General features: G+C 38.5%; 2 protein-coding genes and 1 pseudogene across 4 annotated transcripts in view; 2 read left to right on the plus strand and 1 right to left on the minus strand.

The window, feature by feature from the left end:
* The first annotated feature begins 3,056 nt into the window (after positions 1–3,056).
* LOC117293529 lies at positions 3,057–3,958 on the plus strand (annotated as a pseudogene).
* A 679-nt stretch (positions 3,959–4,637) lies between these two features.
* On the plus strand, positions 4,638–7,144 carry LOC117293685. The gene has a single exon (XM_033776089.1). The coding sequence runs from the start codon at positions 4,852–4,854 to the stop codon at positions 5,761–5,763; it is 912 nt and encodes a 303-aa protein (XP_033631980.1). The 5' UTR covers positions 4,638–4,851; the 3' UTR covers positions 5,764–7,144.
* A 232-nt stretch (positions 7,145–7,376) lies between these two features.
* Positions 7,377–15,652, minus strand: part of LOC117293237 (tripartite motif-containing protein 2-like) — a 35,496-nt gene continuing 27,220 nt past the window's right edge. For all 3 annotated transcript variants that reach the window (XM_033775458.1, XM_033775459.1, XM_033775457.1), the window contains 2 exons: positions 15,490–15,630; positions 7,377–14,765 (listed from right to left, as the gene is read on the minus strand). In XM_033775458.1, the coding sequence (XP_033631349.1) occupies positions 14,613–14,765; positions 15,490–15,630 (294 nt within the window). In that variant the 3' untranslated portion in view covers positions 7,377–14,612. The remainder of the gene's footprint in view (positions 14,766–15,489; positions 15,631–15,652) is intronic.

Here is a 15,652-nt window from a genome sequence, read left to right on the forward strand (position 1 = left end):
GCTTCCAGACTTCTTGATACCGAAAATTAAAAGTAGGCGGCTGTGCTCCGAAACGAACTCAACAAGCCTCCCTACGGGATTTTTGTGCACAGAGAAAATCAAAAGTACAACGGGTCAATTTGAGCCAAAATCATTGCTCAATCTAAACACGTTTAGACCCATTGGATGGACAATTTCAAGGGCTTTCCTCTCGTACAAAAAATAATGCTATGAGGATTTTCAAAGCGACGCTAGAGGCCAGGGAGTAGACCCGACACACCCCATAAATTTGGGACATTTAATGCATGAAACACACGGCATGTGGTGATTATTGGAGAAAACAAATATATGCCTTGAAAAAAAGCCCGGACTTATAAAAACTTTCAGCTATGCTTTTGAATCATTCTGGAACTAAAAACGATAGAGAGACGCAGTTTGTACCTGCGTCCTCCTGGGAGCCACGAGGTACAACGTGGCTCTCTAAAAAAAGCTAAAGACAGATGAAAAGCGCTAATTTACACGATTATGTAACTTGTTTTAAAAGAAATCTGTATAGATAATAAATTTGCATCGGGGATAAAGAATATTCATTTTGGTTTGTACCCCTACACCGATGTGTGCACTGGTGTTAGCACTGTATACTCAGTACTTTCCCTGAGTGCTGTGGAAAAAAATGTTACACGGGTTGGATTCGAATCCACGACCCTTTTTAAAGCAGTGTCTTACCAACTAGGGGAAAACAAACTAGTTAAACAAAAATATCAATCAAATCGGTAAAACGTACTTAATTCATGTTTTCACATGACGCAAATTAATGTCTTTTCTGATATAATTTCCTGCATGGTGCATGGACCCAACAACAAAGACTATGTGCTTATGTATGGCTTACTTCGCTTTTGCACATTGAACCAGTTGCCAAAAATGTTCATTTCCAACACTGTGAATGCCAACAATTAATTCCCCTTTTCGTCATTCTTACCTTACAATGTCCTCTTTAGGGTGAAGAATTCCTGAAGAACTTTTGCAGTGTATATTTCCAGGGTTTTTACTGTAATAACATCTTATTTCCGAAGCGTAAGCTACACACGTGCGATTGTTGTCAACCTGCACACGACACACACGTGTGCATCCGGGTCACACACACCAGCGCCGTTATACTCAAATATGGCGCCCTCCATTGATCACTTTGATTGGTCAATCGTATCTTGAAAAGCATTAATTTCCAGTGTGAGCTACAAAAACACGTTGTCAAAATGTATAGCCTTTTATTCGTTTGATGCTTAATAACATTATGGATTATCTACTTCGATACTGAGCCTTGCATTCTAATTAGGTGGCGTCATCCACGTCTCTTATAAGGGAAACTGGCTTTATTTACATTTGGGAATACACTTACATGTACTTTCGGTACAAATTGCAGTTAAACTGTGTAGGCCCCTATATCATGATTGTTTGTTAATACCAAGGGGGTGAACATTGAAGATTACATTACCTCTTATGCAGTGTACTTGAACACAAAAAATGACTCTGTGTTTTTATTTTTTTTTTTACTTGAAGCCGTTAAAATTATAAATTTAGCCAAAGTCAGAATAAGGCTTCAATTTTATGGCATTCAACTTGCACAGCTCAGCTATATTGAAAAATTAATTTGTTTTGCAGATGACATAACCAAACTTAGTGAGACATATTTGCACTGAGGCATTTGAATAACATTTTCAGAAAATGTAAGGTTTCTTCTTTTTTGTTCGTGGGTGCCGACAGTGCATCTCACAACTGACTGTAATTAGCATATTATTTGCTTAGCAGTTATTAATAGCACAAACAAATGTTGCTTAAAAAAAACGTTTATTGTGAGATGAATAGAGCCTGGCTAGATGTTACTCGAATAGTGTGGTTTATTCGTAAACTAACATCTTTCACCATTTTGTTTTAACCAAGTTGTTGACTCAAAATGGCGGACGGTGAAAGATCACAAAGTAAAAGGAAAACCACTTAATACCAAAATATATTTGAGTGGGTCATTCTTACCCCGTTTACTTCTAAAATATCTTTCCAGCCATTTGTATCGTGTTCTTTTCAAAACAAACATACGCTGACTACATTATGTAACATGACCTCGTATCCCGGCGATTACGTGTACCGCTCAATACGAGGTCACCGATAGTCAACAGTGGCACTACAGAAAAAACAATTGTCACATGCATTGCAACCAGGGTAAATGCCACTGGAAAAAAACATTAAAAGGTCACTCGACAAAAACGCCGAGCCGAGCCGGTCTATACGGACTTCATTGTAACGTTATGCACCACATAAACATAATTTGTGTAAGCAAAAGCGCTGTGGGGTTTCAACGACTGCAGAGTAACCATTCGAGGCTAAGTAAGTATTAAACCCTCATCATTCTGATGTGCAACCAATCGGGGTATTATTCAATATACCAAGTTTTCGTTATAAAAGAAGCATATCAGACAGTTTATCCTAGGAAATACTGTCTCAGGGACGTTTTTGCCTAAATGATCCATGGAAAGTTTTAAAGAGACAGATTCACTGGGGGAGACATGTTAATAGGCTCCATCCACACCGTTGTCCCTATAGGGAAATCGGTTCACCAGAGATTCTGTAACTTGCAATGAAGAACGATTATTCAGACGAGCTGTAGGGCGCTCATCATAGATACAGTTTGTACATACCTACAATTCACGAGGGGGGGGGGGGCTCAATGTAATTGGAACTGAATCTCCTGCCGTACCCGTACATACGCTTGTCATTAATTGTATTGTGAACGTGCAACAAATCTATCTTTGTAGAAAAGACTGAGCGGGTCAATTTGTGCACAGTTGTTTTATAATCGATTGTATAGCGATGATAGAAATTGGGTCCAAAATTGGTGACTGGTTAAACAAAAATATAGCTATTCATGTTTTAGGGCAGACAGGAGGCAAATCCTTGCAACCATGTAGCCTTGAATAGATGGTTTTTTAATTTGTTATCATGCGAGGAAAGTTTTCTTCACTTTTATTGACCTTGCATGTTTATAACCTTGCTGTTTTCTATTTTGTAACAGGAATTCGCAGAAGATGGCAGAAGATATGAAACGCCTCTTTGTCTGGTGCGTACCACGCACAGTGTCCACAGCACTTGTCAAATGCCTCAGCTTTGTTGAAGGACTTCAGGTGGTTCTCGAGCCTTACGGATGTGCCTTCAAATCGGGACCTGAGAGAAAGAATCCAAACCCCGACTTGACAGACCCGTATGAGAAGCGCTTGCATGAGTTACGATCAGCACCTGTCGACGACGAGGTTCGTGGTTATGAAGATTCAGAATGCACTTACAGCTTTGTTAGGGACGAGCTCCTGTCAGCATCTTATAAAGACACGAAGATCCTGTTTTGTAAAGATATGGCTTACTATCTTGATGCTAAGTATCACATGCTTCCCAGAGGATTCAGGTACAGCTTCTTGATTCGCCATCCGGCCAAGGTATACTCATCAGGTAAAAAATCCCTGACAAAAGTTTATTATGGCGAAGACTTTGACAAAGAAGTGGATTTGCTAAAGTTACCAAAAACGTTGGTTCCTGCTGGATATGGTTTCAAGGAGCTTTACGAGTTGATGGAGTATGTGGAGAAGGAACTCCATCAAGAGCCTGTGATACTTGACACTGATGACCTCTTAGCTGACCCACCTGGCATCTTGACGGCCTATTGTCTTAAGATGGGTATTCCCTACAAACCAGAGCTTCTGTCTTGGGAAGCAGGAGTTGAAGTCACCGACAAGTGGGTAACATCTAAGACACTCAAAAGGTCAAGCAAGAAAGCTGGATTTTTTATAATGCTTTTAATAGCAATGGATTTTTTAGTCCACAACCTCCCCCTGCTCTGGACAGCCTGCCTGCAGATGTGCAGACTTGTGTAAGAGCTTCGATGGGATACTACGAAAAGCTTCGCACCAGACGAATCAGACCTCTGTCTGAAGTGTAGCATCAAAATCAGAAAAAGCCGAGTACAGACCGTTGTCATCTTAGATTTTGATCATAATATGTGTTATAAATAGCTGGAATTTAGACAGTTCTGTATAATATCACAATTCATTTGACAATTGGCTTTCTATGAAACCATTACTTTCTATGAAATCTTGGCTCGTGTATTCCAATCTCAAAAGAGAAACTGTCACAAATCCAAATATTCCGCTCAGTAAACTCAAGTATCCGTTCATTGAATCGCCATTGAGTTTAATGCATTATATAGGACGAGTCATCATGTTTTAAAAACAACTTAATTGTTAACCACACCTCTTTAAAAAAATGTCACAAAATGTAAGTTGCGGCAGCATAATACAACAACAAAATAAAGTAATGAAGAAAATTGAATAAAAGCAGATACAAGAGAAATCGAAAATGCAATCACAAATGTATTAATACATTAAAGCAAGCTTATTAAAGCCCTACTAAATGCCGTGTAGTTTGTTGCCTCTGTATAATGTCGTGTGTAATAAACCGTGCAATCCAAATAAACTGGAGACACGACTAGTATAATTCGGGGAGTTCCCCGTCACGGTATCAGGAAGTTCATCTACCATGCTGTCCGGTCAAAGATCACAGCACGCTCAGCTAAACCAATTCAGATCATATACACAGTGGTTATTCATTTAATCCATTGAGTGAAGGAAATGGAGAGCACAACGTTGTACTACTACATGAACTGTTTTCATGACAACTCTGTGAGAGCTCTTTACAACAGCAGGGACGTTTAGCCAGTATATAGAACTATATCGTTCTCAAAATCTTGTTCGCAGTTACAGCCACTATACTCTATTTATTTCTCGCAATTCAATTAACACATTAAGTTTGTTCAAGACAGCCACTTATTCAACGATGTCTGATGATATGAACCGAATCTTTCTGTGGTGCGTGCCCCGAACAGTGTCAACCGCATTGGTCAAATGTCTCAGTTTTGTCGAAGGCCTCCAGGTGGTCAACGAGCCTTACGAGTGTGCCTTCCATTCAGGACCAGAGAGAAAGAATCCAAATCCAGATCTAAACAACCCGGTAGAGAAGCGGTTGATGGGGTTACTTGATATTACAGGCTGTGACGAAGACGTCGGCGGTTATGAAGCGTCAGTCTGCACTTACAGATATGTTAGAGATGAGCTCTTAAAAGCATCATATGGAGATTCCAAGCTCCTGTTTTGTAAGGATATGGCTTTCTACCTCGATGCTAAGTATTACATGCTTCCAAATGGCTTCAAATACAGCTTCCTGATTCGTCATCCTGCCAAGGTTTTTTTATCATGGAAAAATTCACTCAAACAAACATTCGGTGAATCATGTGCCAAACAGATGGATGATTTAACCACAATACCAGCCACGGTGTTTCCTGTGGGATTTGGTTTTAAAGAGCTGTACGAGTTGCTTATGTACGTGGAGGTGGACCTCCATCAAGAGGCTGTCATCCTTGACATCGATGACCTCTTGGCCGACCCACCAGGCCTATTGTCTGCCTACTGTCTCAAGATGGGCATTCCGTACCAGCCAGGGCTTCTAACTTGGGATGCAGGAGGCGAAGGCAGCGAAAATTGGGTGGTGTCAAAGTCACTGAAAGTTGCCAACAAGAGAGCTGGATTTTATGGGAAGGCACTTCAGAGTAGCGGGTTCCAAAGTCCCAAACCTCCCCCTGCCCTGGACAGCCTTCCTGCCGATGTTCAGACCTGTGTGGGAGCGTCAATGGGATACTACGACAAACTCCGCGCAAAACGAATCAGACCTCTCTCTGCCAAAATGTTATAGCTTCAACTTCAAACGAAAGGATGACAAGAAATAATGTCTTTGATAAACTTCGACGACATTGTGTGAATTGGTTTTCATTTTGAAGCCTCGGAACGGCACTGTGGTAATGAAGTGAAAATTTTAAAATAATTTGACACTTGTTTTAAATTATAAATGTTAGGCCTACGTGCATAAAGTACCGGTACATTAATGGTTTTAATTGCTATTGTTGGGTATCTTTTGTGTTGGCCTGTATACATGTATGAGCCTTTTGTAAAAAAAAATTCAAACGATTCACATCAGCATACAAAGTATAACTAAGCCATGGGAGGTCAAGTGGGATTTATCTATTTGATAATTCCTGTACGTTACTAAAGTGTAAAGGGCAAATACAACGGGGGGGGGGGGGCATGAATCTACGCCTATGACAAGTATGTAGCAAGTACAGTATCGGGAGCTTACAAACATGGTGGTTAAACAACCCAATGATTTGTTCTTAAACTGAACTATGAAACCAGTCTACAATAGCAACTATCCTATACTGAAATCATCCAAATAACGCATCACGTTTTTATATAATAACTTCGAGTCGTTAACAGTACCCCCCCCCTTTGTATCGATCAATATTCCAAGATGAAAACAATACATGCATTTCCACAATGAATTGAAAAACACTGATTGCAGCTGCAAGTTCAAGTAGACCTCTACATAAATCAAAATTTCGCATTATGCAGGGTCCAGTCGCATACAGCTGCTTTAAAGCACAAATAGCCCAGCCAAAATATCATTTGACATAAAATAATGCTGTCACCACCAGTGACTGGTTTCCTGCTAATTATGGCTAGCTTAGTGGAAAATCATTATCTTAAATACAAATTGTTCATCTAAAGTTAGACGGGTACCAGTGCATATGGATATTCGCCAGTTTTTTCTCCGTCCAACCAGATGTCAAATCAATTCAAGCATCCAAAAATAAACGTAAAGTTCGAAGTTCTAGTGGTGGAAGTGTATAGCGCCCTCTGTTGCAGGAATTTGGGCAGGCTTAAAGTTAAAACTTGTTTGATTTGATTCAAACTTTTAGACTGGATGCTGATTGAACTTTGATTAGCTCTGAGTTCAGGGGATTATATCAGTTGTGTATAGCTTGCAATTATTTTTTTAAGAACTTGAGAAAAACATTAATCAAGGATTTAACACATGTTATGCAATACTAGTTCAAAAGTAGCATAAGCACAAAGAGCACAAAACATTTCTGCTTACAGAAAAAGATTGCCAGCTCAAGTGGCATCTGAACTGTACCCTCTGTGACTGGTATCCTGCTTTTTACTTAGCAGAAGTCTGTTAAAATGAACTGGACACTATAAGCCAATTCGGAGTTCCAGCTGCGCATGTCTGTTACTGCTGACAATGCATGTTGTCTATCTCCAATAACCTTTTGACAATACCACCAGTGGGTAATGTCGAAAGGTTACGGGAGATAGACAACATCCGTTGTCAGCAGTAACAGACATGCGCCACTGACATTCCGAAATGGCTTATTGGTAATTAGCCTACTAAAAATAATTGTGAGGTAAATTGGGCCATTATGTACAAAGGACTTTTACTAACAAAAACAGCAGAAGAAAACATCAACCTCTCATTAACATGTTTCCACATTTTTTTTAGATGTTTTTTTAATTTGCCTGTCACATAACGCTTTAAATCTTCACAGTTCACCAACAGTTACATAATTATTGTTTTTCTGTTAATAAAACTTGTCACTTTATAATCACAGACAGTAAAATCATCATCGATATTGCATAGAATGATGCGTCTATCAGAATGCAATCAACATAATACAAATGGATGGGCAGGTTTGGGGTTACAGTCAATTGTTACAGCTGACATGAGTTTCATGAGTACTGAGTTATGAGCTAGTTATGAGTTATGAGTTGTTACAATTAGTCCCTTGAGAAAAATACTCACAATGCCCTGGATATTCCAACTTCAAAAATCCTGTAACCATCCCACTTTTACTTTACAGATATCTTAAATAGGACCAACTACTTTTAATTCATAATTAATATAATTATTATTTTGCATCTTATTACACATCTGCAGTACTGTACATGTACACTGTTAATACTCTCTTAAAACTACAACTGCAAAACTCCATGCCAAAATATTACAACTTGCTAAATATTGCACTAAACTTGCTTTCATAGCTAAGGCAATTGTCTTGCACAAACATGGAATAAGCTTCGAATTTCAGGGCGTCGTATAAACCAGTTATCTTTGGTCGCCAAAAGGTTTCATCTAATTATAAGGGTTCGAGTGTTTTAATGCTTGTTGACAAATGTTATGAACGACTGTTAACCACTAACCAGTTGGGCCAATTTAGCACGAGTTGTTGGAAAACATGTTTGGCTTGCAGCCGAAATGCCTGGCAAAGGCGTGTGATTGGTTCAGACCATCTAACTGCCTCAGCTTTTAGGGCAATTCTTGGTTTGGTTCTAGTGTTTATCAGTTCCAAGTGAATAAAGCCTCGGAAAATCTGTGTGTTGGCAGGGTTTTTCCTTGTCCTACTTAAACACACAATTATTAACCGGGTGTGAAATAGTAAAATTTTATAACAGCACACTTGAGCCATCGTCTTTCTCAGCGATTTGACATAACACATTTACACATATTATTTTTTAATTTATTCATGAATTGTCTAACCAAACTGAATGACGACTGCAAACAATTCTTTTACTTTACAATCATACCATCAGATATATTTGTGAAAAATCTTATAAAAGCTACAGATGTTTTCTCATCGATCTTGGCCCATGTTTCATATTTTTGTAAAGTGCGACGCAGTTCTACACCCAATTTCATAGAGCTGCTTAAACAGAAAAAAAGCTAAGCAAAATCAAATTGTGCAGAATAAGGTTGCCAACCTAACAGCCATGTCACATGTTGAGACTGCCTGGTATCCTCCTCACTTTTGCTAAGCAGCAAAATTTTCTTTCTAAGCATGCAGCTGTATGAAATTGGACCCACAAGCCTGCGCGAGTTGCATTGAGTAAGTATTGAGCAAGTGTTTCATAGAGGATTTATGCAAGAAAACTTCAAACATAATATTGAGCTTGGTTTTTACATACATTCTCCAAAGACTCAACTTCTTCTCAGAATTGTAACTTTCTGTCATAAAAACACCACTCGGCGAACTTTTAAAAAGTTGAACAAATTAAGTACAAGTACATAAGTAACTTAACTGACATACAATGAATGTACTTTTAAGATCAGACGACAATTATTGACCAACACAAGGAGTATTCATTGTAAATACTGCCAAATGATTGATTCAAAAAATTGATTGGATTGGGCATACAATTATACAGCGCATTTCGTTCTGCGCAACACACACTTACAAACGTTTGCGCAAACGTTTGGGCAAGCGGACAGCACCCCAGACCAGAGCCACATTTCATAGAGTTGCTAAAGCAGACAGTGTTGCTTAAAATGTTTCTGCTTAGCAGCAATAAGAAGGACACTAGTCAAAGATTGTACATGTGACATGGTATTTTTGCCGATATTCTTATTCTGGTTAGCATAGTTGTATTGTGCTTAGCTATTTGATGTGCTTAATCGAATAAGTAGCTAAGCATAGCAAAATTAAGCTTACCGAAATAAGCTTGCTACCATAATTGTTTGCTCTACGAAATTTGGCACTGGAACCAATTTTTCAAAAGCTAGGACTGAGTTTCTGTGTTTCAATCTAAACTGCTTAATTGTAAAGTGTGACATAACGTTACAAATCACCTTGTCCAAATCAACAATTTACTCATCTTACGCGCATGAATCTTATTATAAAGTACTTTGTGGAATCGATTCCTGATTTATCATTGCTACGAATTGAAGGTGGTCTTTATTTCGAGGGAGTATGCTCGCTCCCTGTGCTTGCAAGCATTCAATAAATTGACCATCCAAAATTACAGCTTCCTTTGTGGTTTGTATTACCTGCTAGGTCAAAATTGATAATGAAGCAAAAAGAACCCTGTGTGATCTCTCCCAGTTCATTGCACTTTCAAGCTATAGATTGGCACATTTTACTTAATTCTGGTTGTGGAACCATGGGTTCTTAGAACAGAGAACTGTATGTTGAGAAAACATGGAAGTTTCAATTTATGATGTTGGCGGAAGGAACTGAAAACCTCAAATCACATAATGCCTTGCCAGGATCTGAACCTGGGTCCAAGTGGCAGGCAAGGAAAATAAACCTCTACACCAATTTACCAGTCTACATACAAATGCACTGGGGTTAAGGGGGTGGGGGGGCTGAGCTCACATCAAAGCTTTAATTTCCCAAGGGTTCAAATTTCAGAAAGGAAATATTGTTCTTAAAGACAAATCCTTCAATTTGGCTCTTTTCACAAGTACCGATAAAACGCCTTTAACTGCACTAGAATATTGCCTTATAAATACATTATCCCCAATAGTTACAAGCATAAACACCAGTTTTGTTGTACTTAGCTAGCAAGTTCGACAGGTAGCTTGCAGTATACAGGTACCGTCACACGCTGGCTAAGCCGAAGACCCGGGTGCTGCTTGTTTGACCAATAACAATGGGCAATGTCGAAAGTCATGGCAACCCAAAACTCAAGAAATGTCAAATATTACTTTATGTTTTATGGTTATCATTACTGTAGACTGTGTGAATAAATCTTTGTAAATTCTTTGACAATGTTTTTTCATATATGATATGTTCTTGCTTGTTCCTTTGTAATTTAAATGGCTGTTGACTATTCTGGACAACTAAGGACCAACCAAACATTACAAGCCTTGACAACAATGTGACTCAATAATTTTGATTGTACTAAGATGAGAGCTGTGACTACTTTAGTGATTTTTCTTTTTGAGGACAGCGCTCGAAAACAAGTTAGCCAGCCAGCCAACCAACCAACCAACTTTCTCTAACCTTGGAACTGAGCAACTGCAATTGCATTTGATTACAAGTTCTCTTTCATCATTAAGTTCTCCAATAAGATTGACTTGTCAAGTTTTCAATATCAATGTTAAGCCTGTGATAGAATGTTTTATTCAGATGTTGAAAAGTGAGAAAATTCATCTTTTCAAGTGATGTCGGTAAATAATAACATTGGCGAAACGTTATTTTGGACGAGTGCTGCCCACAAACTTTAAACACACATTGGTGTATGGGTTACACAAGTACTGTTTCCCTGATGAAATTTTAACATCTACTAAAGACAACTGCTCCACTTGTTAGAGATTTGAAACCCATCCATGAGTACTGTAAGGGGAATGAAAACCACTGTGACATTTTGTTATCCTATTTATCTTATTCTCCCCCTTTTCTTTTATGAGTAACCCCCTTGTCATTTATGAGTAACAAACATTTTAAGCATATTTGTGGAACCCCTGAGAAATTTTGCTTCCTCATGATTTTGTTAGTTATGTTAAAGATGTGCACATAGCTGAATGATACAAAAATGATGTTTGTCAAATCCTTGTGAACTATTGCCAAACTATTGTCCAACTTGCTTTTATGTGACAAGGTCTTTTTACTTAGGATCAAAAATAAGAACGGTTAGTATTGACTGGTGTGAATGATATGTTAGTAGTATTAGTATTATTAGCAAATGTATGAATGGATGAAGCCATCATTTCAACATTATTTTTAGCGGAAATTTATAAATGTTTGTAAATATGTTTTTACATGTTTATGACTAATAGCTGTTAGTTCACTTCCCAATAGTTTTTTGCTACCATGACAACATGCATGAATTACAGAGGCAAACAGGACAGCACCAGGGCCCACTTAGATCCAGCGCCGGCCAGTGTCAACCAGCTCAATCCAGTTTATTCCGGTTCGGTTCATTCCTGTTAGTAGTTTCATGCAGAGAGCTCTATGTATATACACATCAATATTCCCTTCCCCTTTTCCTATTTTTTAAGAAAGCATCGAGTTACATGAGTGCATCTTGCTTGTCACCCAGCACTAAATGCCCACTACTCCAAACCTTATCATCAAGTTGCTCGCTGTTTTTTTGTTTAAAATAGTACTGGGTTTGCAAGCAATGTCATCACAGAGGTAAAACTTGGCATGCAGAATTGGCAACGGAGGCAATTTTCAAAACTGTTTCTCTGCACTATCCCATTTCGTTTTGATCAAATTCATTATCCACAAATTGTGCCATAATAGTGCAATTATGGAGTTAAATGTGATTGCCAAGGAAACTGATTTGAAATCTGAAACTGAATGGAGACAGTGATACTGAAACCACTTACAGCACTTTGTTTTCAAATTAAAAAAGGGTTGTTATTTTAATACAACAGTGAACGATCATGTTGCTACTTCTTTTTAATACAACAGTGAATGATCATGTTGCTTTAAAAATCGAAGTATTCAGTTTTTCTCCTGTGTAAAAGCTGGGGAGTATTTCCCCCATTGGCTCCCTTGTGTCTAACCAAACAGAGGGTTAGAGAAACAAAGCTTGTCATTGCAAATGACGCCACTTTACCAAGTTTAATGGCAGCAAAATATTTGCGGAAATATACCAGACACATACCAAGTTTGACATCCATTAACAGCACTCTTATCAATTGAGAAGAAAGGCACGGCAGTATTAGAGCATTCGCGAATATGGATTAATATTTGTGCATATATTTTCCTCTTTTTTTTCTTCTTTTGTTTACACCTATGTACACAATTTTCCCAGGCTAAGTTGGCATCATGCCTGCCTTTGGCACGTTTAAGTATGGTACAATTTCTAATCAGAGCTTTGGAATGAGAAAAATATTCAAACTATTGCAAAGAAATGTATCAACAGAGCACTCAATGATGGCAACGAATTAAACATGCACATGCAGTGTGTTTAGAGGTGCAGACAAATAAGTGTAACTGTGAGTGAATATACAAGCTTCTACCCAAAGGGAGTCCTTCATCATGCGTAGAATAGCCATGTTGGGCTTTACCTCAAAAAGATCACACTGAGGCTCAAAAGAACAAATATTTTTTGTTTTTCTTGATAAGTTCGATTTGTGTGTATTTTAATGCAGTAAACAACATGAGCATGGCCACTTTGAGTACACAAAGGGGACTTTTCCTCTCAGGTCAACCTGAACAAAATGTGCCTACTTCATTTTAAGAGTCCATCTCGGCCCTCTAGATATCCATTTACCCTCCCGGGTAGAGAGAAGCAATTATGGTTGTTTGCTATCTCAAAAGATTAGTCATCCCGACCCTGGGATTTGATACTTCTCTTCTCATCATTTGGAGGTCCTGAACAGCCAAGTGTCCCGCTTTCGACCATTAGCCCCAGAAATGTTACAAATTAAATTCTGTCAAACAAATTATGCTGAGGTGTATGGGAAAAACAACAACAACAACAACCAAAAACAAAAACCACAACAACAACAACAACAACGACGACACAAAACATGCAAGAAGCTATCAACTCCCCATTTGAATAATTCTGAAAAGTTTTAAAGCAAGTTATGTTCTGTGTGGTTAACTTGGATATCAGTTTTGAACCAGTGAAACTCCAAAGAAAAGGAAAACATGCTGCAAGTAGTTTTTCAGAAAGATAAAGCAAACAAATTGTTAAAGTACTTTCTATCAAAACAAAGAGAAGAAAAAAAATCACTGTTGGCATTCTATTAACACTTATGCAAAAGTAATATATTACATCTTTGTTTTACATTACAAATAAATATACACAACTCTTTTGATCAAAGGTAGAAAAAAAACGTTAGCAAGCATTGTTTTGACTGTACATTTATTTCCAAAAGAAATGTACATTTTTACATACACAATATATGCAGCAAAACTATAACATAAAGTATACAAAAATAATAATTCCATGCATAAAGCAAAAGCGTGATCATCCAAAGATGTGAACCATATCCAATTGTAACATGATCTGTCAAAATTTGTGACAGTTGTTAAACTCTTGATAAATTGTTTCAGGCATAAATTTGCACATGAATTTTAGCCGTATGTTTTACTTGTCTTGAAAATCACTTAGACGCGGCTTATTTCAAATTGGGGTTATTCATACCAGAAGAATGTTGTTTGGTTTTTAACTACAATGCTACAATGAGTTGGCTATGGTATTAGTTTTAATAAAGTCCAGTTGCTTGAGTGTGTTTTCACATATTCAAACAATGAATCAGAAAAAGATGCATGGTGTTGAGAATCTATAAACTAATTCAGTATGAAGACTTTTTTTCATTTTACATTTCTTGGCTGAGATCTGCCAGTGTACATCTCACCTGGTTTGGATGAATCTTACAAAAAAAGGAAATCAAGGTGAAACCTGGTGCAGAAAAGTTTAATGTAGAAAGATGCTTTACTACATTCGGTATTTCGTTATCTTTCAATCCTGCTTAAAGCAGGGGTCAGTGCATGGTCAGTGGTATCTTTATAACTTAAAGGGACTGTGTCATCTTGATGGAGGCAGGCCAGTGGCTGTACATGGAATTATGAACTCTCACCCAGTTACAGCACAAGTCACCAATGATACACAAGCGTACAGTAACTTGGTGAGAGCTTATTATTCCCTGTACAGCCAGAGGCCTGCTCTAATTCATCAATGAAATAGCCCCGTTTAGAAAATAGTGCTGCCTTAACATCTCAATATCTAAATTCTACACATGCATCTTTCTCTACTCTAAAATTCCTTGCATGCTTTTTTAGAATTCTACAGACAAAAGTTGCAGAAACTTGTTTGGACGTTATTTTAAGAGTGTGTAGGTATTTCTTATGTCACTCATACATAGCCAACTCATTTTTAATACTGCCATGACCCGCTTCTTGCCGCGCTCCCGCTACATAACATATCCATAAGCCCTCTGCATGGAACATAGGGACACTGGCGTACCTTCTACTGCAAGTACTTGTATACCTTGACACAGTGGTTACCCGAGTCTGCCACAGCTACGTGACCGTCGCTGGTGATGGCCAGATCCTGCGGGCCGTAGAGAGGATCCCCGGTGGTGTTGACATAGGAGAGGAAGGAACCTGTATGATCAAAGACCTGGGAGGGGAAGATTGAGAGAGGGACGAGAGAAGTGGCTTAAAGAACTTTTTGACATCAAATCCAAGTCATTTGCAATATTTCAATTCTAATCTTAAGGTGTTTTCTGCATTCAACGATGGGAAACTTTTGAAAGTCCTTTTTCACATGTTTCACCAGTAGTGTGCGCGCTCAGACATACAGGCGCACTACTAAGCATGTTCACGCACATTCAGAGCCGCAAAAGGACCGTAATGTCTGCTGCCAGCAGTGTCTCAAAAGTCTCCCATTGAAAATCGAGATGTTTATTTTTTTACATTTAGAGGAGGACTGTTGTCATGCGGGAGTTTATACTTGGTTCTTTTAGACGTGTTGTACTACACACAGGATATACAGCTTTATGTCCCACCCGAAAGACGAAATCGGTGAAGGAGACAAGTTTCAATACCGAGACTTGAATCCACACTCTGCTGATCAAACAAACCAGAGCTTGAATGTAGTGTGCTAGCTTGACCACATGGCCACGATAGACTTTGTTTCATAGGAATGGTCTGTAGATTTTGGACACAGTGTCATCAACCGCCATATTTGATGATAAAGAATGGGAAAAATGCACGTGTGTACAAGCTGTGCTTCAGACACAATGATCGCCTTTTACGTATGCACGTTTCATCAAAGATGGTGGTCAATGACGTCATATGCAATCCATCTTTTTCTTGAGTCTTAAAACGTGCAGTCACATTACCTGAATTCTGCTGTTACCCCAGTCAGCTACAATGATATTCCCGATGAGGTCAACCGCAACACCTGTAGGAGCATTGAACTGTCCATTCCCCTCACCCCTTGAGCCAAACATTGTCACTAGCTGCCCATCTTGCTCAAATACCTAGTGAAAGGGAAGAGATCAG

This window comes from Asterias rubens, chromosome 8, assembly GCF_902459465.1.
Source record: "Asterias rubens chromosome 8, eAstRub1.3, whole genome shotgun sequence".
In the NCBI taxonomy this organism is placed as follows: Eukaryota; Metazoa; Echinodermata; class Asteroidea; order Forcipulatida; family Asteriidae; genus Asterias; species Asterias rubens.